Raw genomic sequence first — 18,283 nt, 5'->3', positions numbered from 1 at the left:
TACTAGTCATCAAAGAAAGGTAGATTAAAACCATAGTGGGATATCATTTTTCATCTATTAATGCTAGAAAAGACAAAAACGAAAGATAATATCAGGTAATATCAAGGGGAAAACAGGTGCTTTTGTGGTTAAAGTGGATAAAACCTTTTGATAGTACCAATTAAAAAATTTTAAACCTGCATAATCTTTGACCTAGAAATTATCTGCTAACCATTTATTCTATAAAATAATTGCACAGAGCGATGAACTGGGGTTTGGGATTGGCATAAGCCCACTGAGGTATATGGAATGATTGGCCAACAGGGACCTGCTGTATAGCACAGAGAACTCTACCCAGTATTTTGTGATAATGTCTGTGGGAAAAGAATCTGAGAGAGAATGGATATGTGTATATGTATGACTGACTTGCTTTGTTGTACAGCAGAAATGATCACATTGTAAATCAGCTATACCTTAATAAAACTTTTAAAAATGAAAAAAATTATTGCACATAGAAAACTATAATTTTAATGCAGCAATTTTTATAATTAGGAATGCATTGGAAATAACTTCCTTTCCATTGGTAAAAATGTATTGACATTGGATGACTTTCAATGTGTATTATAAAGAGAAAAATGGAGTTCCCATCGTGGTAAAGCAGAACTGAATCTGACTAGGAACCATGAGGTTGTAGGTTTGATTCCTGGCCTTGTTCAGTGGGTTAAGGGTTCAGCAGCGTTGCCTCGAGCTGTGGTGTAGGTCGCAGATGCGGCTTGGATCTGGTGTTGCTGTTGCTGTGGCATAGGCTGGCGGCTACAGCTCTGATTAGACCCCTAGCCTGGGAACTTCCATATGCCTCGGGTGTGGCCCTAAAAAGACAAAAAGACAAAAAAAAAAATAAAGAGAAAAGGCAATATTTCAAAGGGCAGATGAAACATAATCCACTTGTTTGCACCAGCATTATAATATATGTTAACTGCTGTTAATAGGCATTCTTCTAGAAGTTTCCTACAAAGATACCATGAGTCAATCACTAGGTTGCTCAATTAGTATCCCTTAGAATTCAGTGACCCGCCTCCCCTTCAGAGCCGGGCAGTGTTCAGCCATTCAACAACTCGCTCACTCATTCCACAAACATTCATTGGGCACTCTGGATGCAGTGAGAGTGAGGTTGAGTAAACTGATTCTGAAACTGGATTGCCTGTGCATGAACACATCACATGGTGCTCTTATCTTGGGCCACTATCTTGATTTCTTTTTTTTTTTTTTTGTCTTTTTTTTGTTGTTGTTGTTGTTTGCTATTTCTTGGGCCGCTCCCGCGGCATATGGAGATTCCCAGGCTAGGGGTTGAATCGGAGCTGGAGCCACCGGCCTACGCCAGAGCCACAGCAACGCGGGATCCGAGCCGCGTCTGCAACCTACACCACAGCTCACGGCAATGCCGGATCGTTAACCCACTGAGCAAGGGCAGGGACCGAACCCGCAACCTCATGGTTCCTAGTCGGATTCGTTAACCACTGCGCCACGACGGGAACTCCCTATCTTGATTTCTTATACACGGTCCACTCTGCCTTCCATTATGGGTAGAGAAGCTGAGGTCCCGTGTAGGTAAAGAAAGGCTCAAGGAGAGGCTGAGGCTGGGCTAGAATTGTCCCAGGACAGACACCCTGGCTAGGAATTGTGTTCCTAGTGTGGGCAGCTGGAGTGCAGTCAAGTGGCTAAGGGGTTAGGAATGGCGCCAGACACCAGGGTGCAAATTCTGGCCCCGCGAGTCCCTTGGTGGTCTAGCGGTTAGGACTTCAGCTTTCAGAAAGCTTTCCCTACTTTCAGACCAGAGACTGAACCTGGCTGTTGCCCAGGTTCAGTCCCTGGTCTGGGAACTGAGATCCTACATCAAGGTGCTTCATGCCATGGCCCCCTCCAAAAAAGAAATGATGGCTCTGCTACCTACTAGTTGTGTCATCTTGAGTAGGTTACTTAGTGTCTCTGTGCTTTACATGAATTGTTGTGACAGTTAAATGTAAATTGCTTAAGACAATGACTGGCACTCAGTATGTCTCAGTATATGTTGATTATTATTATTTGCGAGGCACTGGGGATGAAAATGTGCACAAGAAAGCACAGTCCTTGTATGGAAGAAATTTACAGTGTAGAGGGGTTGGGTGTGGGAAAGCCCTTGATGAGATAATGTTTCAGGATATTGAGAGAGCAAGGAAGGGGGACCTCCCACCCAGGGCAAGTCACAGGCAAGCTGAGACCTAGAAGTGCAGTGAGGGTTATTCCCCTTGGGTGGAGTGAAGAGCCAGGCTCAAAGTCCATAGCTGAGAGACAGCCTAGTTAATTCCAGGAACTAAAAGTAAAGGAGAAATCCCTCAGCACATGCTAGGGCAAGGGCTGGTATTGTGATCATGAGGATAAGGCAGCTAAGGTGGACATTCAGCCTGACTCTTTGCGCTAACCCTACTATTTACCTGACTGATCTATTTACCCATCAGGCGTCAGCCTAAATGCCACCTCCTCCAGGGTGCCTTCCCGGGATCCCACTTTCCTGTAGAGCTTTAGGTCTACTTGCTACAAGTACCCTTGGTACTTTCCACACTTGATTGTCCCTGCTTTTTTATTGCTCTTCCCCACCAAGTATGAGATCCTCCATGGTTGTATTTGCCTGGCACTTGTTTACCAGTGCATACCTATTAGTGTGGATGAGGTAACAGAGGCAAGAAGGGGGATCCAGGAGCTTCCCAAGGATAAAGGGAGCTGGAAGTCTCATTTAGGTTCTTGAATTCTGCATGCATTCCACCATGGGCTTGAGTCCATTACCAACTATGGGAAGCAAATATGTACCCAGGCTGGACGTGGGCTGCAGCTGCTGAGCCTCGCTGGCCGTGGCCCTGCAGGAAACACTGCTCAAAGACAAAGCTTTTTAGTCAATATTTTGTAATAATTTATAAGGGAAAAGATCTGGAAAAAGAATATTATGTCTATATCTATATCTGAATCACTGGGCTGTATACCTGAGACTAACATGACACTGTAAATCAACTAGATTTCAATTTAAAAAAAATTTTTTTTTAAGTGAAAAAGGAGTTCCCATCATGGCTCAGTGGAAATGAATATGACCAGTATCCATAAGAATGTAGGTTCAATACCTGGCCTCCTTGGTGGGTTAAGGATCCGACATTCTTCATAAGCTGTGGTGTAAGGTCACAGATGTGGCTTGGATCTGCTGTGGCTGTGGCTGTGGCATAGGCCAGCAGCTAAAGCTCCAATTCAAACCCTAGCTTGGGAGCCTCCATATGCTGCAGATGTGGCCCTAAAAAGACAAAAAAGTGAAAAAGAAAACTTAAATAGACAAAGCTCATCTCTGATGAGCTAGAACTACAATATTTGAAAGCTTGAAAGTTACTGAGAACCAAGTTCAATCTGCCTTCATCTCCAGGAGGTGTGGGTGGGAGAGAAGTCACAGATGCCACTGGTCTCTACAGGTGTGCCCTCCCTCTCCTCACCTCTCCTTCTGCACCCCAAGGAAATAGAGACTCCTTACCCAGGGCCCAGCACGTAGTTTCAATGGTCTATGCCTGAAAGAGCAGTGACCTTAACCACACACATGAAAGCTTCTCGAGGGCCCAGAGTATATACAGTTGTTAGGACCTTATGGACTAGGACAGCCTAGAGAGGGCCTAGAAATACTTTGCTCATGTGCTACCTAAAAGGATGGTATGTAGAGTCAGTACTTTCCTTATTTTTATTTTTTTAAGATTAAGAAACTAGACGAGTTCCTAATGTGGCTCAGCGGGTCAAGAACCCAGCTAGTATCCACAAGGGTGGGTTTGATCCCTGGCCTCGCTCAGTGGGTTAAGGATCTAGCATTGCCACAAGCTGTGAGATAAGTCACAGATGTGGCTTGGATCTAGCATGGCTGTGGCTGTGGCTGGCAGCTGCAGCTCCAATTCGACCCCTAGCCTGGGAACTTCCATAAATAGGTGCAGCCCAAAAAGAAAAAAAAAATTATGGAAATAGAGCTAAAATGTATTGTGTGTTGTTTGGTCATTTAATGCATTTTTATAGTCGCATTTATTAGTTGGCATGGTGATCATATTCCTTTAAAAGATTATATGAGTAAGAGAAGTGGCATTTTGTGAGTGTTAGGTGATGCAAGTGTTTCAGTTATCTTGTTTAAGTTGCTCTCATTATAAAAACATCCAATTTTTACACTCATGTAAAAGTATTTCTTTTAGCATCCAGTTAGACATAAATGTGCACACACACACAATCCTACTTTACCACCCAAAATAAAGACTAGATCTATGCACACAGACCTGCAAAGAGGAAAAACAAAGAAAAAGCATAGTTGACTTCTGCAATCAAAGAAAGCATGATTTTTTAAAAATTAAAATATTGTTGATTTACAATGTTGTTAGGTTCTGGTGTATAGACATTTGATTTAATTTTACATTTTTTTCATATTCCTTTTTGTTATGGTTTGTTACAGGGTATGGAATATAACTCCTTGTGGTATACAGTAGCTCCTTGTTGGTCATTTAAAAAATATATATAGTGATGTGTTTCTATTGATCTTAAACTCTGAATTTATCCCACCCTCTTTCGCCTCTGGTAACCACAACTTTGTTTTGTCTATGAGTCTGTTTCTATTTTATATAAAAAAAATCACTTGTTATCATATTTTAGATGCTACATATAAGTGAAATAATATGGTATTTTTGCTCTGTCTTACTTCACTTAGCATGATAATCTGTAGGTCCATCCATGTTGCTGCAAATGGCTTTATTTTGTTCTTTTTTATGGCTGAGTAGTATTCCATTGTATACATGTGCCACATCTTCTTTATCTATTCATCTGGTATTGGATATTTAGGTTGTTTCCATGTCTTGGCTGTTGTAAATAGTGGAGAGCACTATTTGGTTTTGCTTCCTAAGATGATTCTAGAATAACTGTAAAAATATATATATAATTTCTGTGCATTCTAGATAGATTAGAAAACTGATGAGACAAAAAAGGGAAACTGGAAACCAGCAGTAATCACACTACCCAGAACACTGTGGTTAATATCTTAGTGCATTCCTTTCCAGATTTTTTCCTAAAATACGTTTTAAAATAAGAAACTGTGTGAGTGGTAGTATGGGGATGGGAGGGGTGATGGTGGAGAGAATGGGAATTAGAGCTCCTGTTCTGTACTCTGCTGGCTTCAGACTAGCTTCTTTTTTACTCCCCTGAAACCTATGCCTTTTTTCATGTTTGATTCTAAGTGTCCCTGAATTAGGAAACAGTTTCTGTATGAGTTAAGTTTTGACTCATGTCAGAGACCTGAAAAGGCAGTGACTATTTATAGCATAAATTTGTTTCTTTCCCATATAAATGAAGCCCAGAAGTAAGCAGTTCAGAACTGGTGAAGTGTCTCTATGATATGAAGCTCATGGCCTCCTTTTTCAACGTTGCCTCCAGGTCCTCGATAGTGGCTGGAGCTCCAACTATTACAGCTGCATTCATGATAATTAAAGGACTGGGAGAAGGGCTTAGCCTCCTCATTTTAAGGAATTTTCCCAGAAGTCTTATTTTACACTTTGTATTTTTTAATGATTTCTTCATAACCAAATATGTTTCTTTTTTGTTTATAATTTTCAGGTTTTGAATAAATAGTAAAAATACCTTCCCAAACTAGACTGGGAATATATTCCTTTTATAAAAAATTTATTTTTATTGAGGTATAGTTGATTTACAATGTTGTATTAATTTCTACTGTACAGCAAAGTGATTTAGTCACATAGATACACATATCCATTCCCAGATATAGGTTATCACAGAACATTGAGTAGATTTCCCTCAGCTATACAGCAGGTTCCTTTGATCATCCATTCCATATACAAAAGTATGCCCCAAACTCCCAGTCCATCCCCATTCCTTCCCCTTTGGTAACCATACATTTGTTTTCAAAGCCTGTGAGTCTGTATCTACTTTGTAAATAAATTCATTTGTATCATTTTTATTAGAGTCCACATATAAGTGATATCATATGATATTTGTCTTTATCTGACTTACTTCACTCTGTATGGTTATGTTTAGGTCCATCTATGTTGCTGCAAATGGCATTATCTCATTCTTTTTTATGACTGAGTAATATTCCATTGTATGTATGTACCACATCTCCTTCATCCATTCCTCTGTCAGTAGACATTTAGATTCCTTCCATGTCTTAGCTATTGTAAATAGTTCTTCAGGGAACGGGGGGCAGGGTGTGTGTGTGTGTATCTTTTCAAATTATGATTTTCTCTGGTTATGTGCCCAGGAGTGGGATTGCAGGGTCATATGGTAGTTCTATTTCTAGTTTTTTGAGGAAACTCCATACTGTTTTCCATAGTGATTGTACCAATTTACAGGGTATATATTGTGTATATTTCCTGGAATTCAGAACTGTCTTTTTTTAAGTTTTCCTTGGAAAGGTATTTGTGTTTATAGTGTGGGGGTAGGGATCTAAGATTCTTTTTCCAAATGGCTGCTATAATGGAACATTTTCTTTAACCCATCTACCTACTCCTCTGGTAGCCATTCACCAAGATCAGTCCATAGACACTGCCAGAGGCACCCAGACAAATCTTTTTGCTTCTTTTTTTAGATTCCATTTAGACCTACACCCTTGTCTGCCTCTGTGTTGCTAACCATTCCCTTTCTGCTTTCAACCTCTGTGCCTCCATTAAATCCAACACATATCTTTTTGTACATGGCATTATAATCTATTTTCAAATATTTCTCTCACATACGACAGTAGGCATCTTGAGAGTAGGGACTATCTTTATCCATTTGGTACCTCTAGCATTTAAAATATATCAGCTTTCTTAATCACTAATTATTCAATGGGCTAATGAATGAAACAGTGCCATGTCACATGCCATTCATTATTGGTTCCCTTTGATATAGGGATGGAGTAGGCACAGGTGGTTGTAGAAGACCCAGTAGGGGATCATATATAAAGATGGAAACCTGGGGGATGTTGGGAGACCACTCTAAGTTCAAGAAAGCCATCAGAACAAGGCAGACTTGCTTGACCATTGGAGGTGGGAGAATTGCCTCAGGTCATTGGGTGGGGGATGGGATGAGGCCTGCATTCAGATTCAGCCCAAGGGCAAGAGTTTGAGGACAGTCCTTCAGCTGATTTGAATACATACCTTACCGGATACTAAGGAAGAGCTACTATTTCCAGAAAGGAAGAGGTGCGCCTTTCTAACCTCCACTGCCCTTGGATGATAAAACTGTGGCCCACCGGATCCTTGGGCAGAGCTTCCGTGCCTGTCCTCTTGGACCTCTCACAAGCATCCTCTCTTAATAAGTCTCTTTCTTGCATATTACTTTGTCTCTCACTGAATTCCTTCTGTGTGGAGGGAGACATGAAGAACCTGAACCTTGGTGAGTCCAGACACAGGCTGAGTGATTCTAATTTAAAACCGTGGGTTCAAGTCCCAAGCTGGGTTCTGGATCGGTTCAGGCCGTTCGTGCTGTCAGTTTCACTTTCATTTTATTTTGCTTCGATAGGCCAGACATAGCTTTATTAAGATGGGATGTTTGTGAGAGATGCAAGTGGGCAGGCAAAGAGGCTCTGTCCTGGTTCCCTTTAAAAGGTTACTTTCTGATGACAGAATAGGAGGCACCTTAATCTTCTAAGGAACATGTCTTTTTTTTTAGTCTTTTCTAGACAAGCTCATGGTTCCTAGTTGGATTTGTTAACCTCTGAGCCACTACAAGGGAACTCCAGTAACATGTCTTTAAATCTCATTTTTGGATGATTACCTCTGAGGAAGTTTCCTAAGCAAAATCAATCTCATTGATGCTGTCTGGATTTCAATTAGCTTCCACTCTATGGCGCTTTTTGTGCACAGCTTACTTAAAGGGGCCTCCAGCCCTAACTGCATTAACTCTTAGTAAGCCATGGTCAAGACTCCGGTCCTTAGAGGACCTCCCAGGGCCATGGAGGAAGCTATTCATTCTGGAAACATTCCTGGTGGCCCTGTCATTTGCAAAATTCTCGTGCTAGCTGCTGTAGGGAAAGCAACTCTGAGTCAGAAACAGCTCTGGCTCTTAAGAGCTCATAACGCGGTGGTGAGGACGGGTGTGTGTTGATGAGATCCTGAGGGGTGGGGATGGAGGGGTAAGAAAAGCCTTGCAGTGGCTGCCCCTCAGTCTGCGGGGCTGAGAAGCAGGAATCCCGGCCATGGTAGAATGCAGTGTATCCCCCAAAGGTGGCAGGAGGAGGAAGGAAATAAGCCTCCTTTATGATTTAGCAAATGATCCACCTTGGGAATGTGAGCATTGAAGAGGAACAAACTGGATTATTTCACCTGAGAAGATTATTTTCTCCCCTCTTCTCAGAAGTTTCTTTTGCCTTAGTGACTATGTACTTACTGAGTTGTCTGCATTTTGTGTATGTGTGTGAATCTTCTTTTTTCTTTGACTCTAAGGTTGCAGGCAGTGTGTCCAGGGGGAGGGGGGGCTCTTTCGTAGCCACAACTTCATGGTTCCTAGTCAGATTTGTTTCCGCCGTACTGCAATGGGAACTCCAAAAAATATAGTAGATTTATATTGTTGTAGGAGTTCCTGTTGTGGCTCAGTGGGTTAAGAACCCAACTGGTATCCATGAGGACAGAGGTTCGATCCCTGGCCTTGCTCAGTGGGTTAAGGATCTGGCTTTGCCATGAGCTATGGTGTAGGTTGCAGATGCATCTCAGATCTGGTAGTTGCCCTGGCTGTGGCGTAGGCCAGTGGCTGCAGCTCCAATTTGACCCCTAGTCTGGGAACGTCCGTATGCTGGGGGTGTGGCTCTAAAAAGACACACACACACACACACACACACACACACACACACACACACACACACACAGATACAATGTTGTAAATTGTTGTGCTAATTTCTGCTGTACAGCAAAGTGACCCGCCCAGTCATAGATTTATGTATGTTCCTTTTTTTATATTATTTTCCATCATAGTCTATCCCAGGAGATTGGATGTAGTTCTCTGTGCTCTACAGCAGAACCTTGTTGTTTATCCTTTCTAAATGTAATAGTTTGCATCAGCTACCCCCAAACTTCCAGTCCATCCCATTCCCTTTTCCCTCCCGCTTGGCAACCACAAGTCTGTTCTCCATACCTGAGTCTGTTTCTGTTATGTCAACAGGATCTCTCAAGCTCCAGCCCAAGCAGTAACCCATTAACTTGGCTTATCCGCTTCATTTCCTGTTTCTCTAAGTCATGACCTCTTCCCCTTAGCCCATCGGCAGAACTGCCTTTGCTATCTGTAACCACATGCAAGCTTTCTGGGAAGCCTTAAAATTCTGCTACTACCCACTGTGCTGGGTGTTGAGAGAGAAAGAACATGACTTCCAGGAGCTCTCAGTCTAATGAGAGGACAAAACTGACAATCACACCACAATGCTAAAAACAGGTAAAAAGCATACTTCTGCCGTTTTGGTAAATTCAGCTTAAAATGGTTGGATCCCTGCTGCCTGGGCCCTCTTCTGACCTGATTGTCGGGATGTAGGGTCCCCTGTATCTCTATCAAAGTTAACACTAAAGTCCGCTGGATTCTTCCAGGTCACCCGGACGAGCCGGGCTTAGTTTCTCTGTTTCCTATTGCTGGAACTCCTGGACCATTTCCCAAACATACAGGGATTTCTAGTTCAAAACTCAGTGATAGCAGGCAAAGCTATCTGCTCGATAAACTGACTAAACTCAGGATTAGGAGAAAAGGATTGAGGCGTCTGAGCACAGAAAATTCACTATTGAGAAAAAGGCTCCATAGCAGTAGTTACCATGGGGACTCGGGACTGTTTGGATTTTTACACTTATTACCTGGTTTAGTGTTGCTTTTCTTTTCAGTGCTTGAGGGAGGTGAGTGCCCGCATCATTTTCAGTGCTTGGGACTTGTAAACATCTTCCTGTAATCCCAGTTCCTGGACACAGTGGCCTCCAGGCTCACTTGGCTCTGTTGGGATTCAGCAGGGCTGAAAGAAACCTTAATGAAAGGACTCATTTGCCTGGGTCTGGCCTTCTGCCTTGAAACCTGCCTGGTCCCAAGGCACTCTGGGCCTGGGCTCTGCCTCCCTCTTGCCAGTGCCTCCTCTTCTTATCCAAGGCCAGCATGGAGGTGAGGTGTGGGATCTGCTGCCTTGCCTGGTTGGGTAGGTTGCCTGGCTCCTAATCTTGCTGTGCCTTTGTCCAGCCACACTGGTCCCTCTCCTGAACTTACCTGGGGTCAGTTGCAGCTCACCTCCCCTCTCTGCAGTGCTAACACCCACCACTTACAGCTGAGCCTCTTTCCAGAGCACAGAGTCAACAATTCCAGGTCTCTCCCCTGATTGACCCATTTGGTCACATCACCAGTGTCAATAGTTTTCCTAGATCCAGAGGTAAATAAATCCATCTGTACCCTCCTTGAGCTATTCTGGGAGTAAAATAGGCCTCTGTGGACTAGCACTGGAGCCTACCTAATAGTAACCTTTGTCAAGGAGTTGCAAATCCCGTCCCAGGTTTTAAGGCAAGTCTCTCATATGTGTTATCTTGTTTAATCTTCACAATAATCCTGTAAAACAGGTACTAGGGAGTTCCCGTTGCGGCTCAGCGGAAACAAATCTGACTAATATCCATGAGGATGCAGGTTCGATCCCTGGCCTCGCTCATTGGGTTAAGGATCCGGTGTTGCTGTGAGCTGTGATGTAGGTCGCAGACAAGGCTTGGATCCTGTGTTGCTCTGGTGTGGTGTAGGACAGCAGCTGCAGCTCTGAGTTGACCCCTAACCTGGGAAGCTCCACAGGCCACAGTTGTAGCCCTAGAAAGACAATCAATCAATCAATAAAAATAGTTACAGTATTAGCCTTAAGTATACCAAGGAAGTCACTGAAGCATAGAGGGATAACAGGATTTGTCCATGATCACACAGCTAGAAAGTAACAGAGCCAGGATTCAGATCTAGCTCCATCCTACCGAAACCCAGGTGTGCCCATAACTACTACCCACTTGGTGTTACTCATATACAGATTATATCAACAGAATATATCCATATTTTTTTAATGTTATATTAGGACATATTTTGCAACTAAGAGGGCATACCTGATTTGGTTATCTTAAAAATCAAATATTTGGAGTTACCTGGTGGCACAGAGGGTTGGGGATCTGGCTTTGTCAATGCAGTGGTTCAGATCACTGCTGTGGCATGGGTTTAAATCCTGGCACAGGAACTTCCACATTCCATGGGTGTGGCCAAAAAAATCAAATATTTATCTTTGAGAGACTCTGTGATGTGATTTTTAGGGGAAGAAGGTGGGACGTTGAGGGGGCCATTAAAGAAAAGATAGAAACAAATAAGGACTTTTCTTGATTCAGATACCGGAGCAAGTGTTTATCCATTAATCATTTTTGCCCCAGATTTTACAGCTCAACAGAGAGTCACACAGAATCTGAGTGATCGAAGCTGTTAGAAGACAGAGCGGTGGAGTGAGGCTAGTAAAAGAAGGGGTGTGTATGGCTCCATATGACTCCTTGCCATTGACCTGTCTTCATTTACAATCAGAAACAGGCAGAGGAGGTCCGGAAAAAAAGACCAAAATTCCCTAGGCTCTATTCTCGTAGAAGGAGGGCAACTCTAACTCATCTCCATTGGTCTGCTATTGTCTTCAGATGCATCTATCCTTCCTGGACTCACCTTTGAGAGGGGGAACTCTGCAAACTATGTTTGTGCTTTGCCAGCTGCCCCCTATTAGGTTCTGCCAACAGGGGGCGCCGGAGGGAGAGAGCTAGGCTGGAGGTGGGACTTCCTGTCTGCTTCCTATTTCCTGTCTACTTCCTATTTCCTGTCTGCTTCCTCTCTACTGTTCACTTCTGTGAGCATCACCATGGCAATGCCATTTTACCCCCTCAGTGGTAGTTCATTTATGCAGCTGCAGAGGACAGAAACACCAAACACTTCAGGAGAGTTCTGGATCTCAGCTTAGGAGGCCCTCCTCTGAACTCAGAGACCTCAGTACCAACTGAGTTGTGTCTGCATCTCAGAGGTCTGAGTTTCTGCATGTTGGCACCCATCTTCCTAAATTCTCAGTTTAGTAATTTCCAACTATTTTACTTGTCCCTCCAGCAACTGCTACTTCCCTAATAATTTGGTATCATCTACTCCTCCCCACACTTTCAATTATCTACTTAACAATTTTATGCTAGTTAAGTTCTTTACCTGAAATTATTAAATTTGCTATTTCAAATAGCTGGTCAGGAATGCTGCATTTTTGGAGGGATGTTCTGGGTGTGCCAGGGAGAGGCCAACAGTGGCAAACAATGTCAACAGTTTTGAAGAAGGTGCTTTTCACACTGTATTGCCAAAACCACTCCATGGAGGCTCTCAGTGGAGTCTAACCATCCTTTTCTTCAGACTGCCAAGAACCCTAGACTCACGGACATTAGTGAGGGAGATTTGGTCTGGAACCCCGAGGATACTTCTACAAGCTATAAGATATTAGCAGTCATGGAAAGACGGGCAAATGAATTTTTTGAGCAGTTGCCATGGAAGAACAAACTCAGGTTTTTCACTGACTTTTTTTCTTTCACGTAAAACAACGAAAGAAACACTGCTTGAAGGTCATTTTCCTTGCTTCACTCTGCAGTGAAATTCCAGGAGTATTGAGGGAACATAAGAAGAGTGACACTTGGACCCCAGGCCAAAAGGAAGCCAGGGCATACCTAGGGTTCCTTGTTAAGGGGGAAAAAGCTTTCAAGTTCTTGTATGAGCACTGACAGGTTTTTATGAATGGCTTTGTGACAGAAGGATATAGGTATGAACTGTTCAAGGTGCAATAGGTGCTTGGCTTCTTAGACATCGCCAGCAATTTTTTTTTCTGCCTTGCTCACCTCCCTAGATGACTCATCTGTGAGAGTATGTCCCTGAATGATACACCTGAGCTGGCTCTCTTATCTGAGAGCAGAAAGCCAGAAGGTGAGTGACAGAGCAACCTGCTACTCTTTACTTTGCAGAGATCAAGGAGGAGCCTGACAGAGTTTCTTGGATGTCTTGTGAATATTAGAAAATACATTTTGGAGAGGCTAAAAGAAGGCCAAGAGATACGGTGCTCACATTTGCTTCCATGGAACCCAGCTAGTCTTCCCTTGGGAAAAAAAAAACACACTGTGTCAAGAGATCTTCCCTAAATAGGAAAGAAGCTATTAAAGGTGAGAATTTTCTTCATTTTTTTCTTCTTCTTAGATTCCCATAAAAGTTATTATTAAAGAGGATACAATTTTCTGTTTTGAATGACATTGCAATAAGGGGGAAAAATCGTTGCTAGAAGGATATGTTATTTTACTTCACTTTCTCTCCTTTTAGGGATTTCCCCCCACCCCCCATAATATCTGGTTTTCTCTGATGGTACCAAGACCCTGTATTTTTAAATTTTTTTTTTAATTGGAGTATAGTTGATTTGCAATATTGTGTTAATTTCTGGTATACACACAGTGATTTAGTTGTGTGTATGTATATATGTGTGTGTGGTATGTATGTATAAATATGTATATATATTTTTTCATATTCTTTTCCATTATGGTTTATTACAGGCTTTGAATATAGTTCCCTGTACTATACAGTAGGACTTTGTTGTTTATCTATTTTATATATAGTAGTTTCTAAGTATCCTATACTGTATTTAAAAAGTAGCTGTGGTGGAGGAACAAGTATTAGGTTTATAGACCAAAAAAAAAAAAAAGAAAGAAAAAAAAATGGGAGGAAGAGCAAGCATGCAAGAGTCCTAAATTTACTGCTTAGAATGTATGTGATATTTGGCAAGTTATATAGCTTCTGCTCTCCTATGTATAAAAGAGGCCTAATCATACTATATTTTAGGCATGTTGTGAAATTAAATGGGACAATGTAAAGAAATATTTCTGGCTCATAGAAAGCACTCATTAAATATTGCATATGCATAGCTCTGTGCATCTCTGTGTGTAGTTTTATTTTTTATTTGGATAGACTAAGAGTTATCTGTATGCGTAATTCTATTGTACTTTTTGGAATTACATCCAATTTTTGTACTGGTTGAAGAATATTTTTTAAAAAGGGTTGTGAGATATCACATCTAGGCAATGAATTATATGTGGTGAAAACATCCTAAAATATGAATTGGCAAATAAGTCCAAGAAATATACTTTATCTTTTAAAAGGACCTTTGGATTTCTAGAACTGAAACTGAAGAGTCTGAATTTCAGTGATTTTTTTTGTCTCATACAGATGAGAAATCCTAGCCTCCGGATAAGATCTGTGTTAGAAACAGGATGGTAAGGGGGAGGGGAGAAGGAAGAATGATGGGTGGGGATTTCCTCTTACTAATTATACCTCTCTGGCAAGCTGGGTGGAGGAGACTCCCAGGCAGGCCTTGACTGAGGATATATGTCTAGAGAAAAAATCTATTTTTGCCATCACTTTGGGGCTGAATTTGATGTTCCTTGAGCACATTCAGGGTTAGTTTGTAATTGAAGGCATTTTGTTCTGTCCAAGGATTTCATCCTCCTCCTCTTTTCCTGTGCCCAAACTCTACCAGTCTCCCATTCCATGAAGATGCTTTGGTGGAAGAAGAAACTCTGCCGGAGCCATTATCTGTGGGCCCTGGGGTGCTATATGCTGCTGGCCATTGTTGCTCTGAGATTTTCTCTCAGATTGAAATGTGACATATATTCCCTGGATCTGGAGTCCAGGGACTTTCGAAGCCAGCACTGTAGGGACATTTTGTATAAGTCCCTGAAGCTGCCAGCAAAGAGATCCATCAATTGTTCTGCGATCACTCGCGGGGACCAGGAAGCAGTGATCACAGCTGTCCTGGACAATCTGGAAGTCAAGAAGAAGCGGAAGCCTTTCACAGACACTGATTACCTGAACATGACCAGAGACTGTGAGAAGTTTAAGGCCAACAGGAAGTTCATACAGTTCCCGCTGAGCAAAGAAGAGCTGGACTTCCCCATCGCATACTCTATGGTGGTCCATGAGAAGATTGAAAACTTTGAACGGCTGCTGCGAGCTGTGTATGCCCCTCAGAACATATACTGCATCCACGTGGATGAGAAGTCCCCAGAATCTTTCAAAGAGGCAGTCAAGGCCATCATTTCCTGCTTCCCAAATGTCTTCATGGTCAGTAAGTTGGTTCGGGTGGTTTACGCCTCCTGGTCCAGGGTGCAGGCTGACCTGAACTGTATGGAAGACTTGCTCCAGAGCTCAGTGCCCTGGAAATATTTACTGAATACATGCGGGACAGACTTTCCCATAAAGACCAATGCGGAGATGGTCCTGGCCCTAAAGATGTTGAATGGCAAGAACAGTATGGAATCAGAGATACCTACTGAGTACAAAAAGTCTCGCTGGAAGTATCACTACGAGGTGACAGACACATTGTACCTGACCAACAAGATGAAGGACCCTCCCCCTGATAATTTGCCCATGTTCACAGGGAATGCCTATATTGTGGCTTCTCGAGCCTTTGTCCAACATGTCTTAGAGAACCCCAAATCCCAACGATTGATCGAATGGGCCAAAGACACCTATAGCCCCGATGAACATCTCTGGGCCACCCTTCAGCGTGCCCCCTGGATGCCCGGCTCTGTTCCCTACCACCCCAAGTTTCACATCTCGGACATGACTGCCATTGCCAGGCTGGTCAAGTGGCAGGGCCATGAGGGAAACGTCAGCATGGGGGCGCCTTATGAGCCTTGCTCTGGAATCCACCAGCGCGCTGTCTGCATTTATGGGGCTGGGGACTTGCACTGGATTCTTCAGAACCATCACCTCTTGGCGAACAAGTTTGACCCAAAGGTGGATGATAATGTTCTTCAGTGCTTAGAAGAGTATTTACGTTATAAGGCCATCTATGGGACTGAACTCTGAGAGGATGGCTCCCTGAGGGGCAGGAACATGCAAAAACATGCTCAGAATGTGCTGGGACAGTGTGGGTGGGAGGCCAGGGCTCTGGAATCCATGCATCCCCCAGGGCCAGGGAGCTGCTCTTGGAGTGTCGGTGAGTAGATGTGTTGCCTTGCAAATTGCTTCCCCAGGTGGACGCTGACTGTGCATCACCCCACTCCCAATAGCTCCTCCACTGACTTGCTTACATAGTTGAGAATAAGAACCAGCTCTTTGAGGGGGGGGAGTAAGAGAGGAAAGTGTGGCAGGAGACCCTGGATTTCAGGCGAATTCTTGGTGTCAGCTTTTCTACTCTTTGGCGATGCTGTTCCTCATAATTCTGGACTTGGTAGTGGGGAGGGGATTTGGAAAGAAGGCCTTCTATTCACATAAAACTGCTGTTAACTTAAAAATAAATAGCTTCTGATTCAAACCCATACCTCTACTTCTTGTCTAATAAGGCACAACTAAGATAAAACTGTGAGACTTCTTCAAACCCTTGGTGACATTGAAAATCCCTGGTGGCTGACTCTAAGAGAATCCTCATTATTCCAGAATGATCATGGCAGATTCAAAAGAATATGGAGGGACACAGCTGATTCTTTCATTATTGAAAGCCCTCCTCATTTTGTTTACATTGCTAGATTCATGACTTTTCTGTCAGGAAAAAGGCAGGGTGATTTAACTAGTATGACTATCCACAGCCTTACGGGCTCCATAAAAAAGGTGATAGTAACCATTAGGTCGGGTCACCATGTGATTATTGTCCAAACTGGAACATATTTTAGTTGGGGGAGGCTGTATTATTAATAATTGTATTAGATAACAAGAATAAACTAGGTCTGGAGTTCCCATGGTGGCTTAGAGGTTAACGAATCTGACTAGCATCCATGAGGACGCGGATTTGATCCCTGGCCTTGTTCAGCGTTGCTGTGAGCTGTGGTGTAGGTCGCAGACATGGCTGGGATCCTGCATTGCTGTGGCTGTGGCTGTGGCCAGCAGCTATAGCTGCAATCGGACCCCCAGCCTGGGAACTTCCATATGCCATGTGTCTGGACCTAAAAAAGCAAAAAAAAATTTTAAAAAGATAAACTAGGTCTGGTTATTCCATCTTTATGCCTCTTGAGTCAAAACTCTTATTTAAATATGTAAATATGGAATGGTCACTTCATGGTTCTGTGGCTTATACATTTCCTTGTGGGGAGACAGGTGTATGTGTATGTGTGTGTATGTGCTCTCTGCCCCACCCTTCCACTCCATCCAACAAATGTTACCCTTTGAAATGTTTCCTTTCTAAAGTTTCCACTGATAATTGTCAGTTAATTGAAAGGTAATTGTCTACTAGCCATACTCTTTTATGGCAAGGAATACTTTATAAACAGATAAGCATGTCTTGTATATATAGTAGAGCTGATCCTCTGCATACAATGTGCCCTGGAAAAGTGATTTATGTGTAAGTTAATTTGTGTAATTTGAATGAGGGTCCCATTAATATGTCATGATGCCATTAGTGTGTTTCTTCATTTCTGGTTTTGATTCAGTTACTCAAGTTTTCTTTCACAGTCAACTTTCTCTGCAACCCACGGACTCTGACGTAGTTACCACTGTGTCTGATGCACTGCATTTTCTAAGTGGTTGCTTTCTGTAAGGTTGGACTCATTTAGTAATGGGCATTGCTACCACCAACTTACAAGCATTATCACAGTGAGTCCTCTTCACTTGGCTCTCAGCCCCACCGTAGAGATGTCTGCAGATGAGCCCTGAAAGGTCTGTCTGTTCCCAGCAGCAATGTTTGGGGACCTCTCTGCCTACGAGCATTTGTGACTGTCCTTGGGTTCTGTGAGGGGGCTGCAAAGGAGCAGAAAAGTTTCTGAGTGCATGTGTTCTGAGAGAAGAACTTGATCTTTGGCTTCATAGTCAACTTCTCGTATCAGTTTTCATTTGATGTGAATAGAAAATTTTTATATCAATAAATTTAAAAGATTCAAGTGTGAATTTGTCATTTTAGGGGAACAAGTTCCTGGAAACTCCCCATGCATAGATATTTCCTCTAGAAATATCGGGTAAGGAGGAAGTCCTCTTATTTAATAGCAAACATAAGTCTTCATATCAGAAGGGTCAGAGTTCTCCCTCATTTGGTTAGTGTATTTTAGAAACCATACAATTAAACCAACACGTCTGTTGATTTTTCCTTCCCTCTGAGTCATATCTGTCACTTTAATCTTTCTCTGGAAAGAAAAAATCTTATTAATGAATTGAGCAACTCTGTATTATTTCTCAAGGCTTGAATTTCCACATTAGTTTTGATCTGTGGACCATTGATAAGTGTTGTTTTAATAACTAGATTTTTGTAACACACTTTGCCTATTGTAATCTCTTT

General features: G+C 42.6%; 1 protein-coding gene across 8 annotated transcripts in view; it reads left to right on the top strand.

The window, feature by feature from the left end:
• Positions 1-17,891, top strand: part of GCNT3 (glucosaminyl (N-acetyl) transferase 3, mucin type) — a 116,773-nt gene extending 98,882 nt beyond the window's left edge. For 7 of the 8 annotated variants that reach the window (XM_021094516.1, XM_013992917.2, XM_021094485.1 and 4 more), the window contains 2 exons: positions 12,999-13,193; positions 14,512-17,891. In XM_021094516.1, the coding sequence (XP_020950175.1) occupies positions 14,566-15,888 (1,323 nt within the window). In that variant the 5' untranslated portion in view covers positions 12,999-13,193; positions 14,512-14,565 and the 3' untranslated portion in view covers positions 15,889-17,891. Of the gene's footprint in view, positions 1-12,906; positions 13,194-14,511 lie in introns of those variants that run through there. The other variant, XM_013992918.2, reaches the window with a different exon arrangement.

This window comes from Sus scrofa, chromosome 1 (genome assembly GCF_000003025.6).
Source record: "Sus scrofa isolate TJ Tabasco breed Duroc chromosome 1, Sscrofa11.1, whole genome shotgun sequence".
Classification (NCBI taxonomy): Eukaryota; Metazoa; Chordata; class Mammalia; order Artiodactyla; family Suidae; genus Sus; species Sus scrofa.
The sequence above is the reverse complement of the archived record's forward strand: the minus strand, read 5'-3'. Positions and strand labels throughout refer to the sequence as shown.